General features: G+C 35.9%; 1 protein-coding gene across 3 annotated transcripts in view; it reads left to right on the forward strand.

The window, feature by feature from the left end:
• The window catches only part of HSPA4L (heat shock protein family A (Hsp70) member 4 like), a 50,462-nt gene that overhangs the window by 20,689 nt on the left and 4,911 nt on the right, over positions 1 to 24,862 (forward strand). For 2 of the 3 annotated variants that reach the window (XM_082653113.1, XM_082653114.1), the window contains 11 exons: positions 912 to 1,156; positions 1,299 to 1,375; positions 2,012 to 2,163; positions 2,638 to 2,744; positions 3,969 to 4,102; positions 5,743 to 5,942; positions 11,694 to 11,792; positions 13,706 to 13,843; positions 17,557 to 17,682; positions 17,981 to 18,088; positions 20,471 to 20,590. In XM_082653113.1, coding sequence (XP_082509239.1) covers positions 912 to 1,156; positions 1,299 to 1,375; positions 2,012 to 2,163; positions 2,638 to 2,744; positions 3,969 to 4,102; positions 5,743 to 5,942; positions 11,694 to 11,792; positions 13,706 to 13,843; positions 17,557 to 17,682; positions 17,981 to 18,088; positions 20,471 to 20,590 — 1,506 coding nt within the window. The remainder of the gene's footprint in view (positions 1 to 911; positions 1,157 to 1,298; positions 1,376 to 2,011; positions 2,164 to 2,637; positions 2,745 to 3,968; positions 4,103 to 5,742; positions 5,943 to 11,693; positions 11,793 to 13,705; positions 13,844 to 17,556; positions 17,683 to 17,980; positions 18,089 to 20,470; positions 20,591 to 24,862) is intronic. The other variant, XM_082653115.1, reaches the window with a different exon arrangement.

A 24,862-nucleotide genomic window follows, 5' to 3' on the forward strand; every position in this document is an offset into this window, starting at 1 on the left:
GTCACATACCTACACAATTTTACATCTAATTTTGGGTAATACTGGACCTCATGAGAAGTCTGTCCATGGATTCTTCATGCTAATCTGGGATAACATCCCAATCAGTCTGTGCTCACATCCTACTGTGATGTTTACCACTATTCCACCACCCATCCTTGTGAAAAAGAAGTTGATGAACCACACCAACAGTGGGATTCTACTTTTTTAGTCATGACTATTATAAGTAGTTATTTTTGCCCTCTACCTCGGGGAGAGAGACTAGATGTCTTGGTCCTGTTTTCAAGAACTATATCGTTGAAGTGCTGTGACTCGTCTATTCCTTTTCCACTCGACTGCTAACTGGGGCCTATTGCTCAACAAGCTTATTAAATTTTTGTCTCTCCTCTTCATTTTTTTTGTTTTCTTTTTTGTTCCCTCGCGTGCTTTTTTGTTCCTTCTGTATATTTATGAGGGATGGGGGCACTAATTCCTGATTTGTAAGTTGACCAATTACAATATTTTAGATTTAATCTTTGGATTGGCTCTTCTTGGCTGTTTTGTTTTTGGTTACATACTTAGGACCCTTTCTTTGCTCTCTTAAACTTGGTTTTTGGCCCACCTGTTCAGTGTTGTTATAGAACCATGGGTTGTGAGATAATGAAGTTTTAGTCATTGTAACTCAGTTATTTCAGAATTAGAATTATTCTTTCACGTAGGTATATAGATCTATAACTTAAAGCAGATAATTCAGAGTGGTTAGATATGTTGGCTAAATATAAGTAATAATTAATATAACTGGTTCCAAATTTGGTACCCCTGTGATTTTTGTCAAGGTCTTTGGTTTTGATTTTAATTTTAAAAGGTATTTTGGAGGGGGTGCTGAAAACATCTAATATTTCTGAAAATTCAGTTCTGGTTTTTCAATTAAACAGGTCTTGGCTACTACCTTTGATCCATATTTGGGTGGCAGGAACTTTGATGAGGTTTTAGTAGACTACTTCTGTGATGAGTTCAAGACAAAATATAAGATAAATGTAAAAGAAAACTCTCGGGCCTTGTTGCGCTTATATCAGGAATGTGAAAAACTAAAGAAGCTAATGAGTGCAAATGCATCAGACCTTCCACTGAACATTGAGTGTTTCATGAATGACCTTGATGTTTCTAGTAAAATGAACAGGTACCATGCATGCTTTCAGTTTGAAAAGTGTTTCCTTATTTTATGTTTAGTTCATGTCTGATTTTTCTTCGTTCTGTTATTTTAGAAGATATGCTCAATTTTTATATCCCCAAATAATGAATTTTATTTCATTTTCCCATAGGGCTCAGTTTGAACAATTATGTGCTTCCCTCTTAGCCAGAGTTGACCCACCATTAAAAGCAGTAATGGAACAAGCTAGTAAGTGGAAGTTACTGAACTAACCATCAAAACTGTACCATGGTGTTACTTGAATGGGGTAGAAAATGGTAAAAACAATAAAAAATTCATGTGCTTTTTGAAGACTTATATTTCTTGTTTTAGAGAAGGAGATTATAACTCATTGTTTATTCATAAGAGCAGGGCCACTAGAAATCAAAGTTTATGAGAACTCCTTCTGACTCATATTGTTTACATCATAAAACTAATGCTAGTTATATTTGAAGATGTCTATATGTAAGATTTTAAAGATTGATTGAAAGTTGAAATGAGGACATGACTGCTTTTTGTTAGAGTTTTTTGTAATCAATTAAAATTACCTTCTGTGGCAATTTGTGAGGTGGAAGTTAAAACTGAAGGACTCTGAAGTCCATGAGGTGCATGTCTGTTCTTGTGGTCACTACATCATCTAGACCAAGTACAGTGCCTGATAAGTAGATAATTAATATCTATTAAATTTTGCCTTTTTCCAAAATTTATTTTTAACTTCTTTCCATTTTACCTCGTTTTGAGCAAATAAAAAAATACATTTTTTTAAAAAAGTACTTTCTGGGGTCTACTGTTCACATTTTTATAAAGACTGTCTTATTTTTCTCAATTAAACCTTTCATTTTCCAGACTTACAATGTGAAGACATAAGTAGTATAGAAATTGTAGGGGGAGCAACACGAATTCCTGCTGTGAAGGAACAAATCACTAAATTCTTTCTTAAAGACATAAGTACCACATTAAATGCTGATGAAGCTGTTGCAAGAGGGTGTGCATTACAGGTATGATTATTAGTCTTTTTTTTAATTTTAGAATGTATATTTTGCCAGAAATATGGTGATAGGCCTCAAAGAACTTTTTAATATTATCTTGTCCAACCAGTTATCAATAAGCTAAAATTAAATTGAAATTATTCCTAAAATATAAGGGTTGTGTCTGTCCCATTTGTTTTTAAACTATCATAGGACAGTATGTCTGTAATTATACCGAAAAAGCATTTATTTTATTAATTCTTATAATTATTCCTATTTAAAATTCTTTTTTTTGAGATTTAAACATATTTTACATCAGTTTTTGTAAAGTCACAGAAAGAGTGCTCTGACACTTTAAAATTTTAACTAGTTATTACCAAAAACCCAGAAATTTTTAAAATGTAACTATTTTATTATAAGAACTTTATTAAGCAGTTCAATCATGGTAACCTAGGATATGTTTGGTGTTTGTTGATTTAAATATGGTATACATCTTATTTTCAGTGTGCGATTCTCTCACCAGCATTTAAAGTGCGTGAATTTTCCATAACAGACCTTGTTCCCTATTCAATCACATTAAGTTGGAAGACCTCTTTTGAAGATGGGACTGGGTAAGTTACTTCTAAAGCCTTGGTTAGAGCTTGTCATAAATAATCAATTGAACCTACTATTCTAAATTAGAGGAATTTATACTTCTTAAACTTGTCAAACACTTTAGAATACTATCTTAGAAACAAGGAGAATATGAAAATGATATATTATCTGTAAACCATTATGGCATATTTTTTAATTAGTATTTTATTACAAAAGTAAAACATTCTCATTTTCAAATAAAAATCACAGTATAGAAATATAAAAACTTAAAAATTTGCATTTGCCATATCCCAACTCCCTTAGCCCATTTTATTGAGGTAACTAACTATTGTTAACAGCTGGGTATATATCTATCCAGTCATTTTCTTTGAATATCCAAATAAAAGCATCACTTTTAAATCGTACTTTATTATTAAATTTGCATTTCTGACTGTTGTGAGCTGCAAGTCTTTTCTTGCTTTGACATTAACATTTCCTTTTCCATGAACTGCCCAGGATATAAATTGTTTACTTTCCTACTAAAATAAAAATCTGTATTTCAAATATTATATTTGACTGCTTTTCAGAAGTATAGTTGGTATAATAAAATAAACCTGTATTTAGGTTTTGAAGTTTCTTTTAAGATTTTGTTCTGTGTTCTATACATCTGCACCCCCAAGAAATTGAAATTTTTGCACAAATTTCAAAAATATCGATAGAATTTGGTCCTCAGATGTGAGCAAAAACATCCTTATATATTGCCTTAAAATATACCTATTCTCAGGGCTTCCCTGGTGGTGTAGTGGTTGAGAGTCTGCCTGCCGATGCAGGGGACACGGTTTCGTGCCCTGGTCCGGGAAGATCCCACATACCGCGGAGCAGCTGGGCCCGTGAGCCATGGCCGATGAGCCTGCGCGTCCGGAGCCTGTGCTCCGCAACGGGAGAGGCCACAACAGTGAGAGGCCCACGTACCGCCAAAACAAACAAACAAACAAACAAACAAAATATACCTATTCTCAGATAATTTTTCTCAGTAGGATAGAATTGTCTGTTACTATGTCAGACGTTCTAGAACTTTGAGCCCTAAACCTGTCAAAAGGCATGTTTATTTATAGCAAAACCAGTAATGCTTTTTCTTAAAATTTGTGCACAGAGGCCTTTAAAATTGCTGCTTATCATGAATTAAAAATGAGATGGATTCTGTAATTAGGTTCATAGGCAACTTTCTATTTATTTTAAACTGTTTTCCCGCTCCATTTTAGGGAATGTGAAGTATTCTGTAAGAACCATCCTGCCCCATTCTCAAAAGTCATTACTTTCCACAAGAAAGAACCATTTGAACTAGAAGCATTTTATACTAATTTACATGAAGTGCCTTATCCAGATCCAAGAATTGGTAAGAGAACTCCAAAACTTTTTTTTCATAAATTTTAGCCTCTTACAAATATGTTAATATTTGAATCAAGGAAACAGAGTAACATTTCAGCTAAGCCAGCACTGGATTTTTAAAGAAAAATAATCATACTTTTTTCTAAATGTGCACTTTTTAGTGCTCAGAGTTTATTTCTGGAATAACAGCAAGTTTGAATCTTTTTAATTCATTTTGAAATGTATATTTAAAATGCTCTGTAATTGACCTGAAAAGTTTGGGTGAGGGTTATTTTTTAATGGAAGAACTCTTTAATCGGTAAACTGAAATTGTGCTGCCAGACTGACTACATATTCTGATTTTAAACTTATGTTCACTGGCAACAACTAGAAGCCAGTTAATCATTAGATTAATACAAAAGTGGAAATAGGAGACTGTAATATCCATTTTAGCTGAGTAATCTTTTAGAAGATATAAAACAAAGTATGATTTACATCATTTAAAAGAAAAGGAATAGTAAATTAAAAAATTTTCTATATGTGCTACTTTTATTGATAGACTAAAAAAGGAGACAATATTAATTTTTCATGTACATTATTTAAAGCAGTAGAAGTACATTATTGAAAATGGTATTAGTTTTCAAGGGCTTCTGGAACAAAGTACCACAAACTAGGTGGTTTCAACAATAGAAATTTATCATCTCACAGTTCTGGAGTCTAGAAGTTCAAAATTAAGTTGTTGGCAGGATTGGTTCCTTCTGAGGGCTGTGGGGGAAGGATCCATTCCAGGTGTTTGTTCTTGGTTCATAAATGGCTCTCTTCATGTTCACATAACGTTCTCCTGTGTATGTATCTGTCTCCAAATAAGGACGCCAAGTCATTTGATTAGAACTCACCTGATGACTTCACTTTAACTTGATTACCTGTAAAGACCCTATCTCCAAATAAGGTCATCTTCTGAGGTTACTGGAGAGTAGGGCTTCAATATATGAATTGGGGCCAGAGGGAGGTCACAATTCAACCTCTAATATAGGTCAGCCAGATTTTTTATATACAGTTTTTCTGCCTGGTAGTGTCTCTTTACTATGGATAACATTATATATTTGAGATTTTTTTTTTCTGAAAAATAAAACATCAGATTTCTTAAAGTGAAAAATTAAAGTGACCTCAGTAGGTAGTAGTGACTGGATAACTTAGCAATTTTGCTATAGGAAAAATCCAGAAAAAATTTTAAATTGCTTTATTTATGAATTACCAAGATGATTATGATTTGCAAAGTTTATAGCAAAAAGGTAATATATCTGTTTGGTTTTCAAACTCAGAAATTGTGTTTTGTTATTTTGGTTTTAGTGTAGCAACATTGTAAAACTTAAAAGTGATATTGCCTTCAGTCAGATTGTCCTTGGTTAAGATCCCAACTCTCCTTTTTCCTGTTGTTGATGATTTTGGGCAGGTTGCTTAACCTGTCTGAGTGTTTATACCAGGTTTATTAGTATATTAAAAAGGTAATCTGGGGGAAATGCATGTCCCACAGAAATTAATCAGCATATGATAATTTATGATTTTCTTTTGCCAGCATCTGAAAGATGATAGTAAAACTATTGAATAAATGAATTGAATGAGTTAATCTGAGGCCTATGTACTGATCAAAGCTCTTTTTTCCTTAAGGGAGCTTCACTATTCAGAATGTTTTCCCACAGTCTGATGGTGATAGTTCCAAAGTTAAGGTTAAAGTTCGTATTAACATCCATGGAATCTTCAGTGTGGCTAGTGCATCAGTAATTGAGAAGCAGAATATAGAAGGGGATCACAGTGATGTTCCTATGGAGACAGAAACTTCTTTTAAGAATGAAAGCAAAGATGATGTGGTATGTAGAAATTCTGTTTCAAAAAAGGTTCCTCTAATATATGCAGTATCTTAATTCTACCTGGTACTTTTAATAGTTGAAAATATTAATATCTGAGGTTTTGCTCTGAAGTTCTGCTATAGGAATAAGTATATAAACTTTTAAAAATAAAATCATTAAAGAATAATTCTATTTTAAATGCTCTACATCTTTTCACATTGTAACATGCTTTTCGGAGGTTTGTGTATTTTTCGTAGCATTATATGGAAAATGTGCATATGTGTGTCTGGAGTCATTGTTCCTAAATTCTTTATTTCTATTAAAAACATTTATTATAGCTAGCTTTTTAGCTTACACATAAATCCAATTCGGAATGATAAATTCTGAACTGTATACATATGTGTTTTTAGATTGAGAATACATGCTTAATAAAGAAATTTTCAGAGCTTAGTTAGGAGATATCTGTGGCAGTTGAGCAGAAGAATGTGCTGTACATTCAGTAACATTAAAACAGATTTTTGACAGTTTCTTTATGAAAGAGTTATATGACTCTAACATTGTATTTACTCTTGGCATACTATGAATGAAGGAATCTTAGGAGAAAGTTATTATATTCCATTACATAAAGTTTTCGTCTTTTTATGTATACTATTTGTAAGTTATTTTTAATGGCTTTTGCTGGATTTTTTTCAAATCATAATTGGAGGTCTGCCCTAGATTTTTCATATATTTCTGCATGTTAAGAATGGATTTTAAGATTTTAAATTTCAAGACAGTTTCTCCCTTTTGTGAAAGTTGTCTTTTTGTCTGTTTGTACTAACAGCTACTATAAAATCTTTTCTTCCAGATTGATCAGAATTCTACCACTACTCCTTAAAGTACTTCATTTAAGGACCATGGCATTTTCTTTCATTCTTCTTCCCGTGTGTTATTTTCCTATTACATCCTCCCTTCCTTGAATTGAGGAGAAGGAAATACTGTCCTAATATGTTAGTGAAGATACAGTCAATGTTTCATAAATAAACATAAGAGTAATAGGTGAAAAGTTAATTTTCCTAATTGTAGTTCACAACAATGTATGGCAGACATTTAATCCATTCAATATTTTTTTTTTTTGCTAAAATTGAAAGCATTCTGTATGCCTTTTATTTTAACATCTTTATTGGAGTATAATTGCTTTACAATGGTGTGTTAGTTTCTGCTTTATAACAAAGTAAATCAGCTATACATATACATATATCCCCCATCTCCTCCCTCTTGCATCTCCCTATCCCACCCCTCTAGGTGGTCACAAAGCACCGAGCTGATCTCCCTGTGCTATGTGGCTGCTTCCCACTAGCTATCTACCTTACATTTGGTAGTGTATATATGTCCATGCCACTCTCTCACTTTGTCCCAGCTTACCCTTCCCCCTACCCCTGTGCTCAAGTCCATTCTCTACATCTGCATCTTTATTCCTGTCCTGCCCCTCAGTTCTTCAGAACCGTTTTTTTTTTTAGATTCCTTATATATTTCTTAGCACATGGTATTGGTTTTCCTCTTTCTGACTTACTTCACTCTGTATGGCAGACTCTAGGTCCATCCACCTCACTACAGATAACTCAATTTCATTTCTTTTTATGGCTGAGTAATATTCCATTGTATATATGTGCCACATCTTCTTTATCCATTCATCTGTCAATGGACACTTAGGTTACTTCCATGTCCTGGCTATTGTAAATAGAGCTGCAATGAACATTGTGGTACATGACTCTTTCTGAATTATGGTTTTCTCAGGGTATATGCCCAGTAGTGGGATTGCTGGGTCGTATGGTAGTTCTGTTTGTAGTTTTTTAAGGAACCTCCATACTGTTCTCCATAGTGGCGGTATCAATTTACATTCCCACCAGCAGTGCCTTTTAGAGTGAGTTCTTTAAAAGCTGTTTCACTTTCCTCACCTCTTTTTCTTCAAAGTCTCTGTGTAATGTCTTAGACCTTTAGTTTTCTCTGTGTAATGTTAGTGAATCCTGGGCACTAAAAACAAGGAGAGTATGGCACCCATTTTCTACCTCTCCTGGCATTTCTTATTTGCTGCTTCTATTTGTCTGTGGGCTTGAAATCCAGTTAGCCAGTCCTTTAGGATGATCTCTTGAATGTGGACTTAAAAAACTCACTTGTGAATAAAATGTATGAATTTATAACATCTGCTTTGGCCATTCATAGATTGATTTGCTTACAAGAGTGTTTTCGGCTTACTAGAACCCAGGTAGTTGGTGTCCCATATAAGGTATTTCTTCTTCTTAAGTGAGATGTTCCTATTTCTTTTATAATTTATATAATCAAGAGCCAAAAAAAAGGTAACTAACATTATGGATCATATACTTAGCATTGTTGGTGAGCACATTCACATATATTAATCTCCTTTTAAATCCCTACCTTAGCTGATACAATAGGTGTTGAATAAATTGTAGTTTATTTCCTTATTCTTGCTAATAACGTAAATTATTTCCTTGTCATTGCTTTTAACATAAGGGGTGATGTTGAGTACCCTACTGTGTAGAAAACATCCTGTGTACTGTATTGCTTAATGGTTCTCTCTAGGACTTTTCTCTTTAATTCTGTATCCAGAAGTTTAAAAGCTTAAGGCTTGGGCTTCCCTGGTGGCACAGTGGTTGAGAGTCCGCCTGCCAATGCAGGGGACACGGGTTCGTGCCCTGGTCCGGGAAGATCCCACATGCCATGGAGCGGCTGGGCCCGTGAGCCATGGCCACTGAGCCTGTGCGTCCGGAGCCTGTGCTCCACAACGGGAGAGGCCACAACAGTGAGAGGCCCGCGTACCGCAAAAAAAAAAAAAAAAAAGCTTAAGGCTTAAATACCATTATAAAGCAGTCTCTCCCTTACCCGCTCCCAAAATGTGAACAAATTCAAAGTAGACTCTGGAAGCTAATTGTTTTAAGCTTTACAGCAGAAGGTAAGAAGATAATAAGTTCTTTTTTACTGTTCCCTATTTGCTGACATTGCTGGCTCTTAGGTCGATGAAACCCAGACATATATCAGTGAGCAACAGTAGGAGTTCTTTGTTTTTGTCTTTCTTTGCATGAGAGTCAATTTATGAGAGATTATTTTATGGGCCTCATTTTTTCATTAAAAATTAAGATGGCTTCGATTTTCCTGAAAAACCATAACATAGATTGCCAACTTTTCTTCAATACAGTATAAGGATATCTCAGAAAATGGACACTTTTCTTCTAGGTATTTATTAATATCTGGACATTTTAGGAAGGTATTACAACTTAGGCTTCATGGCACAGTGAAGGATCAAAGAGACTATCGTACTAATGTACCACAATTTATTCCCCAGTTGTTGACAATTTGGGTTGTTTATCTTTCTATTTTTTAATTCAAAACATCTGATTACTTATATGTACCAGGTACTGTTCCAGGCACTGAGGATACAGTGGTAATAAGCAAGATAAAGAAGGTCCCCACCCATCTGTAACTTACATTCTAATGGAAGAGGATAGGCTAGAAGCAACAAGATACCATATAAATATAAAGGAAATTAACAGCAGGGGATGCATAGTGGAAATTAAGTGATGAGGAAAGCCACCTGTGAGGAAGGAAAAGGAACGCTAGCCTGAAAGATGAAAAGGCAGTTTGAGAGTAAGGATCAGGTAGGTAGTTGTCCAGACAGAGAGAATAACAAAGGCCCTGATGGCAGGATATCCTTTTTTATTGTTACAGATACTAAGGTAGCTGATAATATAAAATACAGAAAAGGGGAGAGTGACAAAAAAAAAAAGAAATTGAGAAGGTAGATCAAGGGACAGATTAGATAATTATTCTGGATTTTATTCTTAAGTGCTTTTTCATTTATTCAGCAAATAACTAGAAGTACCTAAATTGTGTGTTTGGATATAGCAGTGAATAGAAAGACAGTCTCAGCCCTCGTGGAGTTTAAAATCAATTAGAGAAGCCAGCCTAGAGGCACGTCCATTAACTTACCCACTAGTGATAATATTCCTATGAACCTTCTTAAAATTATTTTAAAAGACTAACAAATTACTCTCATATCAATTGTAAGATGTACAGTTTTCCACTTAATATATCTGAAATTGGGATGGGTCATGCAAATGATAATATCTTATATTCACTGTTGCCTATGGCAGTAATCATGAGAAGTTCTCATCATCTGTACATGTGTGAACTTGGTTGTTATTCCTAATGGCATGAGTAGGCAATTGCAACCCCTTGACATTAAACAACTTAAGGACCATTCAAGGAAGGAATATCAGTCCTGGTTGTTGTCCGAAAATAATCTATTGACTCCTTCTGGTAAGACAGAGAAAAAAACATCATAAAACTTGTAGAATAGGGGACTTCCTTTGGCGGTCCAGTGGTTAAGACTCCACTGCAGGGGGCACGGGTTCAATCCTTGGTCGGGGAACTAATGTCCCGCCTGCCACATGGCGCGGCCAAAAAAAAAAAAAAACTTGTAGAAGATGTGTCAGTGGCTTATAAAAAAACATTAGAGACCATACAGGAGCAATTTTTAAACAAATGGCTGGGTCACTAATGCTCTTGATGGCACAGAGAACAATATTGTGTAGAAAAATTCAGACATCAACAACTTAAGTGATTTAGAAGAGTTGGATTCTTAATGTGGAGTCGTTTTAGAAATACCTTAACCATATTATTTGGTTTATTTCTTTTAGAGATATGAATATATACACAATAGAAGAACTTTTTCAATAAGTATAAAATAAAAATGCCAAGTGATAAAGTATTTTGGCCTTAATTGGCAGCATTGTTTTCTTAGTATTACATGAAATAGAGTTATTAATGTATTTGTGTCTTTCTGCATTACCGCAACTCACCACTATAACACATTTTCCACCGCTTTTCCATCATAGGGTTGGGAAAATTGTAGAGTTGGAAGGTGGTAGGGCAGGGAGGATTGGGGGTGGAATTTCAGTAGCTGACCTTTTAATTACGAAGAACAGTGGTGTAAATTATCTTCTAACTTGTTTTTCTCTTTGGCACAAATAAGCATTTATTCAAGATAGCCTTCTGGACATTATATGTATACTTAACTATATATATATATATATATATATATATGAAGACCTAAATTATCCTGATTCCTGAATTCCAAGCTTTCTCCTTTTTAGGAGGATGGTGGTGGGTAAGATTATGAAAGACCAGAAAAACTTAATACTTGTGATTGTTTGCCAAGCGGAGAGTCCATCTTGGCAATCTTATGGGTTGAAAGTTTGTCTTTTAGACATTAAGAAAAATATTAAAAGTTTAAATTGTAATAATTCAGAAACATCTACTTAGGCAGTTTCGATACATTTCGTTTGAGTATTTTCCTACATTTAAAAAATGTAATTGAATTTATGTTAATACTTAAATTTTGTATCTTTTTCTCTTTATTTTCCCACATTAAGTTCTTTATAAACATTTTTCATGTCAAGTTTAATGTTCTCTTTTTTTGTGAATCTTCGTTTGTGAATTTGACTTGAGAACAATTTTCCATTTATTTTGCAGTTATTTGGCCACAGGTAAATGAAACAAGATTTATTCACATAGCATCAAATAGATCTTTTCATTTTACTTACTACCTGTTAATCTAGTTATTTATAGTTACTCTCAAAAACAGCTTCTACTTCACTGTGTTCACATATTTGAAAACAGGCTTGAACTCTAAGATGCTGTTCATTACCAAACAAATAGAAAAAAGAAAGAAAGAAAAAGACTACAGATATTGTCAATTACATATTTTCTTTGCAGGATAAAATGCAGGTTGACCAGGAAGAAGAGGGTCATCAAAAATGTCATGCTGAACACACTCCAGAAGAAGAAATTGATCATACAGGAACCAAAACAAAGGTTTGTTATACTATTACTGTGGTTGTGTCTTTTTGAGATTGATATTTTGAGTTAATACATTTGCTGTGTAATGCATGCTTTTAATACACCTGGTGTTTTAAATTTCGTATTATGAAAGTATATAACCAGAATAAATACACTTCAGTGACTCACTATAGAAGATTTTTAAAAGAATGAACTCTAATATGAGTAAAATTATTTTTTTGGCGGGGAAAAAAGATGTTTTTCATTACTTTTTTTTCCTCACTAAAAATCATGTAATCTCAGAAAATAGAAACCAGAATAGGACAAATGAAGAAAACTTAAATTAGCAATAATGCTGCATCTGAATATTAACCACTCTAAGCATTTTGCTGCATGTCATAAAGCTGTTTTTTTGTGCAAAATAATATTTTGGAAGTAAAATTTTAAAGGATAAATGACTCTCTTATTAAGAGTCATTATTTTATTAAGAAAATGATTGCTGATAGAAGAGAAGGGAGAAACACCCTGCCCCAGTCACCCCGATGAATGTGGCTACAGCTCTAAACTATGATCTTTGACAGATTTTTCTAACCTGAGCAGAATTTAATCTGTGATGGTTAGCTGTATAGATTTTTTTCCAAAGGCTATAAAGATTCAGTTATAAATCCTAGTTGCTCAAGTAATATAAAACCTGAAACTAATTTTTCTAATTTTTTTATTTTATTCAATATGTTTGCCTTTAATTATTCAACAGCTCTATTGAGATATAATTTACATACCATGCAATTCTCCCATTTAAAAGTACAATTCAAAGGTTTTTAATATACTCAGAGTTATGCAATCATTATCACAATTTTACGTTTTCATCACTCCAAAAAGAAGCCCTGTACCCATTAGCAGTAACTCTTTATTTTCCTCCCAACCCTCCCCTTGCCAGCTCTAGGCACCCACTAATCTTTTTGTCTCATTGACTTGCCTGTTCTGGACATTTCATATAAAAACAGTCATACAATATGTAGTCCTTTAATGACTGGCTTCTTTCACTAAGCGTGTTTTCAGGGTTCATCCAGGTTGTAGGATATATCAGTACTTCATTCCCTTTTATGGCTGAGTAATGTATCATACGGATGCATACCACATGTATTCATTCATCAGCTGATGGACACTTAGATTGTTTCTACTTTTTGACTATTACGAATAATGCTATTATGAACATATACAGGTTTTGTGTGGATGGATATTTTCATTTTTCTTGGGCGTGTACCTAGGAATGGAATTGCTGGGTCATATGGTATCTGTGTGTTTAACAATTTGAGGAACTGCCCAACTGTTTTCCAAAATGGCTGCAATATTTTACTATGTTGTCAAAAATGTATGAGGGTTTCCATTTCTCTATATCCTCACCAACTCTTCCTCTTTTTTTTTTTTTATTATAGTCATCCTAGTGGGTATGAAATGGCACCTCATTGTGGTTTTTATTTTATTTATTTTTGGCTGGGTTGGGTCTTCGTTGCGGTGCGCGGGCTTCTCATTGTGGTGGCTTCTCGTTGCGGAGCATGGGCTCTAGGCATGCGGGCTTCAGTAGTTGTGGCATGCGGGCTCTAGGGTGCAGGCTCAGTAGTTGTGGCGCACGGGCTTAGTTGCTCCACTGCATGTGGGATCTTCTCGGACCGGGGCTCGAACCCATGTCCCCTGCATTGGCAGGCGGATTCTTAACCACTGTGCCACCAGGGAAGCCCTCATTGTGGTTTTAATTTGCATTTCCAGCACAATATTTAGTGTATACAGGGTGTAAAATACTATCAATATTAAAATAATGTTTTTAATTAAAGTATAGTAGATGATAATAGTTTTGTTTGATTTTACTTTGTTTCATCAGAAATCAGTCTCTTAAATATATTTTTAAGCTAGTTTTAGAAATTTATACTTTTCTTGCATTTCTTTTGCAGTCTGTACCCTCAGATAAACAAGAGCGATTAAACCAGACCATTAAAAAAGGAAGAATCAAGAGTATTGATCTACCTATCCAGAGTAGCCTGTGTAGGCAATTGGGCCAAGATCTTCTCAACATCTACATTGAAAATGAGGTATATAAATCAGAATTGATGTTGAAATAGGTGGTGGCATGTTCTGAAATTTTTGTAGAAGTAAATGATTATCTGTCAAATTTGTGGAACTAGGCTATAACTCATAAGGAATTATTAAATAGATTATTGAACTATTTTATTTTGGACAAAATGCTGAGCTGTATTTGTGTCATGTACAGTGTAACTTTCACCTTAGTTACATGAAAAACATGGATTGTCTCCACTATAGAGAAAGGCCTTTCCAATACTAGTAATTCTTACCCCCTTTTATTATGTCTTAACAGTAGCACACCCAGCAGACATTGTATAGGAAAGTATTACCAGCTCCCCTCTTCTAATGTGTTGTCCTTAAAGATTAACGTTCAATTCAGAATGTTTTCTGACTTCCATTTAATACTTTTTAGAATCTGTTGTCATTCTTGAAATTTTCTTTACGTATTTACATGCTTCATTTTACAGTCTCTTGAGGAAAAGAGTTTGGTTTCTTTACCAATAGTTGTGTGTAAAAGTAATTTTTTTATATTAAAATTTACACTTAAGTGGTAGTTACTAATTTCTACAGGCTTGACTGGCATTAAAGAAGGTCAGTTTTCTTTGAAGTGCCACATATTCTCCACTTGCTGCATGTTATTCTGGGAATTTCCTAAAGAGATTTTTGACTTTACAATGCTGCTCTTTCTAGTACCTAAGTATATCACCTATTCATTAGTTATTAAAGGCTACACTTTATGTGAAGCATTTCTATCTCTAGAAATAATTCTGAGATAATCCTGAATAATTCTGAATTTGTATGATTTGAGACTAATTTTCTCAAAGGAATGAATTGTGGGGAAGTGCAGCTAATGATAAATTTTGTGTATAAGATTTTTTCTTAAATTTTTAAATGGCTCACTATTTTTTAAATTTTAAAATAAAATTATTTTATTTATTTATTTTTGGCTGCGTTGGGTCTTTGTTGCTGTGGTGAGCGGGGGCTACTCTTCATTGCAGTGCGCGGGCTTCTCAAAGCGGTGGCTTCTCGTTGTGGAGCATGGGCTCTAGGTGCACGGGCTTCACTAGTTGCAGCATGCGGGCTCAGTAGTTGTGGCTCGCAGGCTCTGGAGCACAGGCTCAGTAGTTGTGGCGTACGGGCTTAGTTGCTCTGGGGCATGTGAGATCTTCCCAGAACAGGGATTGAACCTGTGTCCCCTGCATTGGCAGGTGGATTCTTAACCACTGTGCCACCAGGGAAGTCCATGTCTCACTATTTTTTTTTCAAATTGGAATATAGTTACTTTACAATGTTGTGTTAGTTTCTGCTGTACAGCAAAGTGAATCAGTTATACCTATACATATATCCACTCTTTCTTAGATTTCCTGTCTCACTATTTTAAATTCACAAATATCAGTGCATTGTAGTATTACGTTTAAAATACTATGTTTTTGTTAAAGTACAAATTTTTTTATTAGTCTTCAGATTCTTTCTTTGCTTTTGATTTGACAATAATGATTTTTGCTAACATCTTTAAATACTTTGATATCTTATTTAATCCTCAAACCTACGAAGTGTAAGTACTGTTAGAGATCTACATTTAATAGATGAGGAAACAGGCAGAGGTAGACTGAATCACCGAAGTTCAAAGAGTAACCTTTTGTTTTGGAGCCAGGTAGTCTGTCTCCAAAGCTCAAGATCACAGCCACTGTACTGTGTCACTTACCAAAACCAACATTTATTCAGTACCAGTTATGTGTCAGGCACTGTACTAAATATTTTATGTGAATTACGTCAATCTTATTAACAGCCATACGAGACAGATAGAAGTTAGCGCTCTAGAATAAGAAAACTGAGGCTTAGGTTAGGTGACTTCGCTGCAATTTCAAAGGTAGTAAGTGGGAAAGCTGGGATTTGAACACCAATATGTACAATGACATAGTCTATGGAGTTTTTTTTTGCTTTTTTTGGGTTTTTTTGCGGTACGCGGGCCTCTCACTGTTGTGGCCTCTCCCGTTGCGGAGCACAGGCTCCAGAGGCGCAGGCTTCGCGGCATGTGGGATCTTCCTGGACCGGGGCACGAACCCATGTACCCTGCTTCGGCAGGTGGACGCTCAAACACTGCGCCACCAGGGAAGCCCTATGTTTTTTTTTTTAAAAAGCTTTTATTGCGGTATAATTCACATACCATACAATTCAGTAATTTAAAGTGTACAGTTCAGTGGCTTTTGGTATTATTAATTTTTTAAATTGTAAAATATATATAACGTGAAATTTGCCATTTTGACCATTTTAAGCGTACAATTCAGTGACATTAATTATATTCACAGTTATATAACCATTGCCACTATCTTTTTTAAAGATTTATTTATTATTCATTTATTTTATTTATTTTTGGCTGCATTGAGTCTTAGTTGCGGCACACAGGATCTTAGTTGAGGCATGCAGGATCTTTCGTTGCAGCGCATGGGCTTCTTTCTCGTTGTGGTGTGTGGGTTTTCTCTTCTCTAGTTGTGGTGCATGGGCTCTGTAGTTTGCGGCACGCAGGCTGTAGGTGAGGCACGTGAGCTCAATAGCGGTGGCACATGGGATCTTAGTTCCCTGACCAGGGATCGAACCCGTGTCCCCTGCATTCTAAGGCAGATTCTTTACCACTGGACCACCAGGGGAGTCCCACCATTGCCACTATCTTTTCCAAAACCTTTTCATCACCCCAAACCGAAACTGTAACCATTAAGTAATAACTCTCATTCCTCCCTTCCCCCAATCCCCAGTAAACCAATCTATCGATACTTTGTCTCTATGAATTTGGTAGATAACTCATATAAATGTAATCATAGAATATTTGTCTTTTTGTGTCTGGCTTATTTCACTTAGCATAATGTTTTCAAGGTTTATCCACTTTGTAACATGTATCAGAACTTTATTTCTTTTTATAGTAGAGTAATATTCCATTTTGTATATATACATTTTACTTATCCATTCATCTGTTACAGATCAAGTGAGTTATTTCCACCTTTTGGCTATTGTGAATAATGCTGCAGTGAACATTGGCATACGAATAATTGTTTGAGTTCCTGCTTTCAAGTTTTTGGTTATATACCTAGGAGTGAAATTGCTGGGTCATAGTGTCATTCTTTTTTTTTTTTTTAGAATTTATTTATTATTTATTTTTGGCTGTATTGGGTCTTTGTTGCTGCACGCAGGCCTTCTCCAGTTGCGGTGAGTGGGGAACCACTCCTTGCCACGGTGCGGGGGCCCCTCACTGCAGTGTCTTCTCCTGCTGCGAAGCCCGGGCTCCAGGTGCACGGGCTTCAGCAGTTGTGGCACATGGACTCAGTAGTTGTGGCTTGGGGGCTCTAGAGCACAGGCCCAGTAGTTGTGGCACACAGGCCCAGCTGCTCCACGGCATGTGGGATCTTCCCAGACCAGGGCTTGAACCCGTGTCCCCTGCATTGGCAGGCAGACTTGCAACCACTATGCCACCAGGGAAGCCCCATATTGTAATTCTTTGTTTAGCTTCTTTAGGAGCCACCATACTGTTTTTTCCTAAGCTGCAGTATTTACATTCCCAACAGCAATGTACAAGGGTTTCAAATTCTCCAAATCATCACCAACACTTACTATGTTCCATTTCTTCGATTATAGTCATCCTAGTAGGTGTGAAGTAGTATTTCATTGCAGTTTTGGTTTGTATTTCCCTAGTGTTTTCATGGCAGCTAATCTGAAACTTTTTGAATAGGGGAAGATGATAATGCAGGACAAATTAGAGAAAGAAAGAAATGATGCGAAGAATGCTGTTGAAGAATATGTATATGATTTTAGGGACAAGCTTGGCACTGTCTATGAAAAATTCATCACTCTAGAAGTAAGTCTAAATTTTGTAGTTTTTTATGAGAACTATTTAAATGTTTGCTTGAGAATGCTAATACGAATTATGTAAATAAATGTACCAAATGTGTTATTGTTGTCAATCTTTTTGAGCACATTTAGGAATGGTTCTTAGTTATTTTTCCAAATTACAGAAGGCTGGTGAGAAAGATGTTTATAAATAAAAAGTCAGAAAAAAATAATTTTTTACACTTGAAAAACATTTTGTGCTTCCTTGATGACTTTTATTTCTAAGGAGAGCATTTTCAATCAGTATCTCTTAAATGTATAACTAGGACTTGAGAAAACTGTCTGCAATATTGGAAGACACAGAAAATTGGCTTTATGAAGAAGGAGAAGACCAAGCTAAACAGATTTATGTGGATAAGCTTCAAGAACTAAAGGTAAACTTTTTAAAGTCCATGTTAGTGTTGAACAGAACATTAAGTTGTCCTAAAAATTATGGTGTAAGAGCACAGTGTATGTGTTTAATAAATATATAAGAAATTACTAAGGCAGGTATGTGTAAGAGGAAGTGTTCTCTGAATTTGAGGTGAGTAATGCTACATGGTAACTGAAATTAAATAATGTATAATCATATTTGTCTATCATGATACTCATATAAAAATTTAGCAGATGACCAGAGTGTTAATATTACTTTCATACAAGCCATATGTTTCTGAGATGTCATTAATAAGTGATTTGTCAGCCTGACCCCTTATCCATTAAAGGAGTTACCCTTGCTCTGCTTCTTTCCCCCTTGACTGCTCTGAGTTTGAGGAGTAATACACTGCCCTTTCCTATTTTCACATTATAACTAATGTGAAATTAGTGGGACACCAGGCCAGCAAAGAACTTCAGAAATAGTACCCCTGCTCTTCAGTGTCCTTTTAAGAAATAAGGAGATGTGTCCACCAGCTGCCCTTCTTCTACTAGGTCAGTGGTCTGACTTTAAGAAAAGACCACTATTACTCTTTTCCTCCTGCTTGCTACCCAGCGCTCCCCCCACGCAGAAAAAAAAATGCTTTAAAAGATTCGAAGTTCAGATTGGAAGGATGACAGGAAATTTTCCTTCTTAGTGTGAATCATAGCAGTCCTTTAATGTGCACATGAATTACCAGGGGCCCTTACTGAAAAGCAAATTATGGTTCAGTATATCCGAGTTGGGCCCATGATTCTGCACTCTTTTTTTTTTTTTTTTTTTTTTGCGGTACACGGGCCTCACACTGTTGTGGCCTCTCTCCGGACGCGCAGGCTCAGCGGCCATGGCTCACGGGCCCAGCCGCTCCGCGGCATGTGGGATCTTCCCGGACCAGGGCACAAACCCGTGTCCTCTGCATCGGCAGGCGGACTCTCAACCACTGCGCCACCAGGGAAGCCCGATTCTGCACTTTTTAATAAGCTTCTGGGAGATTCTGATGCTGCTGGTCCCTGAACCATTCTTTGAGTAGCAAGTGAATACACAGATGCTAGGTGATGACATTAATAAGGACTTCTAGCGTATGGGAAAAGGAAGCCCTTTAGGGATTGGCGGGGGTGGTGTGTGCAAAAGAAGTTACTTAACTTAAAAGCAAAAGAAGTTAATACCTTGCAAAAATTACCTTCATGCCAATAAATTACTTTCAAAGGGAATAATTAAAAAGCAACTTGAAAACCTAAGCTTATGAACGCAAAACTAGCTTTACTGTATTTTATCTTGGTGGTTTTTACTCCCCATCTCCCTAAAATATATATACTTGGGGCTGGAGGCGCAAACCAGGCAGCTGAGGCTAATAGAAATAACTGAAAAGCCCAGCAGCTCCCAGAATGGATTATTTCACTTCAAATATATAAGTAACCATAGAAATGAATGTTACAGATGTTTTCACAGGCTTTACTGTTTTTTTTGAGATGGCTTTTAGGAATTAAAATGCTTTCAAAAACATTAACAATAAAAAGTATGATGTGTAAAGAGACTAAATGCAATATGGTATCCTGGAACAGAAAAAGATGAAATCCACATAATCTGGAGTTCAGTTAATAGTAATACACCAGTGTTGGTTTCTTATTTTTGACAAATGTTACCACGAGGAATAAGATGTTAACATTAGAGAAGAGGTGCTTGGCTCTTATTGTTTCCTTTGTAACTTTTCTGAAAACCTAAAATTGCTCTAAGATAAGCTGATTTTTATTTAAATATGTAAAGGATTTGAAAGAAAATATTTGTCTTTCTAATGCATTCCCCTCCTCAAAGTTATAGGAGGCTGTTTTAAAATTTAGAAACTCCCTCCTACCAGGCACCTGGGGCAAGGGGCTGAATGGGTTTTTTTGTTTTTAAGCACTATACTTAAAATACACATCTTAATCTAATGAATAAATATAACAAATAATATTCAATAGGTATTAAATATCAGGAAATCCCAGTAATCATGTTGCTTTTAGAGAGTTATATGCATTATAAATATTTGAAACCAAGTTTCAAATACGTGAGTCCTGCACACAGTATATAGTCCTTATGGTTTTCTTAATGGTTTTCTAGACTTTTAACATGTAACTTTAAAGTAATTAAAGTTTTTCTTTGGATTTGAGAGGAATCAAGAGGTAATCTTAATGAATGAGAGAAGATAGGCATTCCTGTGTAGGATTCAGTAAGCAAATAACAACTGGAACTCATCTCCACGTAGGAAAACAAGAGGGGACATATTTTAATCTGACCAGCTTTCTTTCCTATTCATCATTCTGTAAGGGCCCAATAGAAGTTGTTTTCTGTTAATAACTTTTTCTTTTTAAAAAACTTGTGTTAACAGAAATATGGCCAGCCAATTCAAATGAGGTACGTGGAACATGAAGAGAGACCAAAAGCTTTAAACGACTTGGGAAAAAAGATCCAACTTGTCATGAAAGTTATAGAAGCATACAGAAACAAGGTATTGAATTCATAAAGTAAACTGGTGTGTATTACGCAGAGAGGGTGGGGTAAATCTAAAAATTCTCAACTACAAAGCTATAGCAGTTGTTGCTACCAAATTCCAGAGACATTGTGCACCAAACTTAAACTTTTTTTTCTTTATTGTAAAATTATCAGTAAAGGATACTGATAATTTCAAATACAGTGCAGATATGTGGCTTTAATCTTTTAAAATTCCCTAAAACTATATTATAAATTTAATCCAGTGACCAAATGCATTGTTTTCTTCTTAGGTGTTTCATTATAGTGCAGAAGGTTTTTTTGGACCTTTTTTAATTTACAGGCCTCTTTGAAACTGGACTCTGCTAGCATTCATTTTGTCCCTTGGCCTCTTTTTCTTTTGGTTGCACTTTGTCTTCCGGTCTTTCAGTCATCTGTAACTCCCGTATCATTTATTGTTTTATATATGTGCCCAAATCTATCTTACTACCCTTAACCTTTCCACTGTTTTTCAGCCTGAAATATTTAGTTGTATAGATAATATCTCCATTTGGATGTAACAGTAAGATTTGACAAAATTAAGCTGATGATTTTTGCCCTCTAAATCAGAGGTTAGTAGGCTTTTTCTTTAAATGAACAAATAATAAATATTTTAGGCTCTGTAGGCCTACCATCTCTATACAACTACCCAACTTTGCCATTGTAGCGCAAGAGCAAGCACACAATGTGTAAATGAATGGGCATTGCTGTGTTCCAGAATAACTTTATTTAAAAATTCAGCAAGTTGGATTTGGCCTGCAGGACAAGTTTGCTGACTCCTGTTTTAAACAGATATCCACTATAATTCCCCCAGGTTCTACCACTGATGTTAAAATTGCATCAGTGGGCTGCAGAGGCCAGCACCAGAAAGATTTAGGCAGGGTATTATCATAGCTTACATTTATCAAGCACTTACTAAATTTTAGGCACTTTGCATGAATTATCTCACTTTATTCTCACAAGAATGTATTATGTAAGAGAATTGAGTGCTTAAGCAAACTTGTCAAGGATTACACAGGTAGGTTAAGAGAAGCAGTCAGGATAAAACCTAAGCAATCTGAAACATGCAGACCCTTAACAACTATACTGCTTTTCACTACACAATGTGGAGGGTGATTACTTATTTTAGAAATAAAGATTTGTAAATTCTGTAAAATAAAGAGTGCAATCCAGCCTGCCTAAAAGAATAATCCAGGTACTGATTGTGAATGTGCCTGCCAATATCAGTGTCCATATAAGTACAAATAGAATGTAAGGATAATGGAAAAGTAAGAAGGAACAAGCAGACAAATAAAAACACCAAGAGTATTTCACATCTGGTATTGGAAGATCTGTATACAACTACTATAACCTAGTGTTCGCCAGGCTGTAGCAGTCTTCTTGAGGATGCAGGTTTAAAATATTATTCAAAGCAAGGCAAGATTTCACTTATGCTCAAGAATTTTGAGTTACTACGTTCCAGGCTCTCTTCAAGGTGCTGGAACTACAGCATCAAACAAAACACTGAACTTGTTTCTAATATGCTTCAGTGGGAAGAGATAGACAATAAATGAGTTACTATGAAGTAGTCAGATGGTGATAAGGGCTATGGGAAAAGTAAGGGACTGCCATAGGTGGAGGAGATTTGTCAGAAATATAGACTAATAAGATGACATCATGTGAGGGGAGAATTAAAGGACGTGAGGGTTCAAGACGTATGATAACTATAAAAAGAATGTCCTTAACAAAGGGGGAATAGCAGTTGCAAAGGGGAGAATGTGTTGGAGTAACAGTAAGGAAGCCAGTGTGGCTCAGAACATTGGGGGATGGGATTATCAGCTGCCAGATCATGAAGGGCCTAGTGGGCCATTATAAAAGTTTGGATTTTACACTAAGATAGGAATCCACTGGAGGCTTTTGAGCATAGAATTTTAAATTTTGACTTTTCTTTTAAAGGCTACGGAAGCAGAGAGACTAGTTAAAACATTAGAATAACACAAGCAAGCAGTGACGGAGCCCTGAACCCGGAGAGTGGAGGGGGAAGAAGTGGTTGGATTTCTGCTGCATATATTTTGAAGGCAGAGCCAATAAGATTCACTGATAGATTTTATGTAAATATAACAGAAAGAGGAGTCAAATGACTCCAAGGATTTTTGGCCTGCAAGGGTGAAGTTGCCATTTACTGAGACGGGGAGAACTTGGAAGAGTAGGTGGGGAGGTAATCATGAGTTTGAAACATAGGTAAGTCGTTTCAAACATTACAAATAAGAATTCAAGTTTGAAGTTGGCTATAGAGTAGGGAGTTCAGGGAAGAGGTTCAGGCTAGAGATTTTTTTAAAAGCATGCAGGGGGCTTCCCTGGTGGCGCAGTGGTTGAGAGTCCGCCTGCCGATGCAGGGGACACGGGTTCGTGCCCCGGTCCGGGAAGATCCCACATGCCGCGGAGCGGCTGGGCCCGTGAGCCTGCGCTGAGCCTGCGCGTCCGGAGCCTGTGCTCCGCAACGAGAGAGGCCACAACAGTGAGAGGCCTGCGTACCGCAAAAAATAAAAAAAATAAAATAAAAAATAAATTAAAAAAGCATGCAGATAGAGGGATGAATGGGGAGGAGATCCTCTTTCTATATGTTGCATTGTCATTTCTTTCTGGTTTTGAGACTGCCAGTCTAAATCATCACATCTTAGATCGCTGCCTACATGTGACAGCTGCAGTTGTCTCTTTCAGACAAAATTTTATTATGTATTGGGTTGGCCAAAAGGTTCATTCGGTTTTTTTGTAAGATGGCTCTACTAGCACTTAGTTGTCTTAAACTTCATTCAAAACAATTTTATTAGATTGTATTTTGACAGCTGTCATATCAGCATGCATTTTAAAAACAACATCAAAATTGGTGGATTTTTGTGTAGCCATTTTAATAATGAAGATGGAAGAAAAAAGCAACATTTTTGGCATATTATGCTTTATTATTTCAAGCAAAGTAAAAATGCAACTGAAAAACAAGATTTGTGCAGTGTATGGAGAAGGTGCTGTGACCGAACAGACGTGTCAAAAGTGGTTTGTGAAGTTTAATGGTGGACATTTCTCGCTGGATGATGCTCCACAATCAGGTAGACCAGTTAAAGTTGATAGCGATCAAATCGAGACATTGAGAACAATCAATGTTATACCACGCGGGATATAGCCGACATACTCAAAATATACAAATCAAGTGTTGAAAATCATTTGCACCAGCTTGGTTATGTTAATCACTTTGATGTTTGGGTTCCACATAGGTTAAGCGAGAAAAACCTTGATCGTATTTCCAAACGTGATTCTCTACTTAAATGTAATGAAAACGTTTCGTTTTTAAAACAAATTGTGAGGGGCAAAGAAAAGTGGATACTGTACAATAATTTGGAACGGAAGAGATCATGGGGCAAGCGAAATGAACCACCACCACCACCACGAAAGGCCGGGCTTCATCCAAAGAAAGTGATGTTGCATATATGGTGGGATTGGGAGGGAGTCCTCTATTATGAGCTCCTTCTGGAAAACGAAAAGATTAATTCCAACAAGTACTGCCCCCAGTTAGACCAACTGAAAGCAGCACTCGATGGAAAGCGTCCGGAATTAGTCTACAGAAAACGCATAATCTTCCATCAGGATAACCACGTGTTTCTTTGATGACCAGGCAAAAATTGTTACAGCTTGGCTGGGAGGTTCTAATTGATCTGCCATATTCACCAGATATTGCACCTTCGGATTTCCACTTATTTTGGTCTTTACGAAATTCTCTTAATGGAAAAAATTTCAGTTCCCTGGAAGACTGTAAAAGGCCTGGAAACGGTTCTTTGCTCATAAAGAAAAAGTTTTGGGAAGATGGAATTATGACGTTGCCTGAAAAATGGCAGAAGGTAGTGGAACAAAAGGGTGAATGCGTTGTTCAGTGAAGTTCTTGGTGAACGTGGAAAATGTGTCTTTTATTTTTACTTAAAAACCAAAGGCACTTTTTGGCCAACCCAGTAATTCTTGTCAACAACTTAAACATATTCTGTTGTACAGTCAGAATTTTCTGTCTAGCTTGCTATGTGCCTGCTTAACTTATTTTTCTTTACTCCCTGACAAACTTAAGTCCATGCAGCTTCTTTCTTGGCTAAATACTACTTTTTCCTCTAATACTCTTCACCATTCTTTTCCAAACCTGACTTCTTCAGAAGGCCTTTCCTTTTAAAACCCCATACTGATTTTTCTTTCTCCCAGTTTCTTCAGTTCTGTGTAGTCTGTAAATGGCTTCTTC

The sequence above is a fragment of the Grampus griseus genome (genome assembly GCF_964374135.1).
Source record: "Grampus griseus genome assembly, chromosome: 4".
Taxonomy (NCBI): Eukaryota; Metazoa; Chordata; class Mammalia; order Artiodactyla; family Delphinidae; genus Grampus; species Grampus griseus.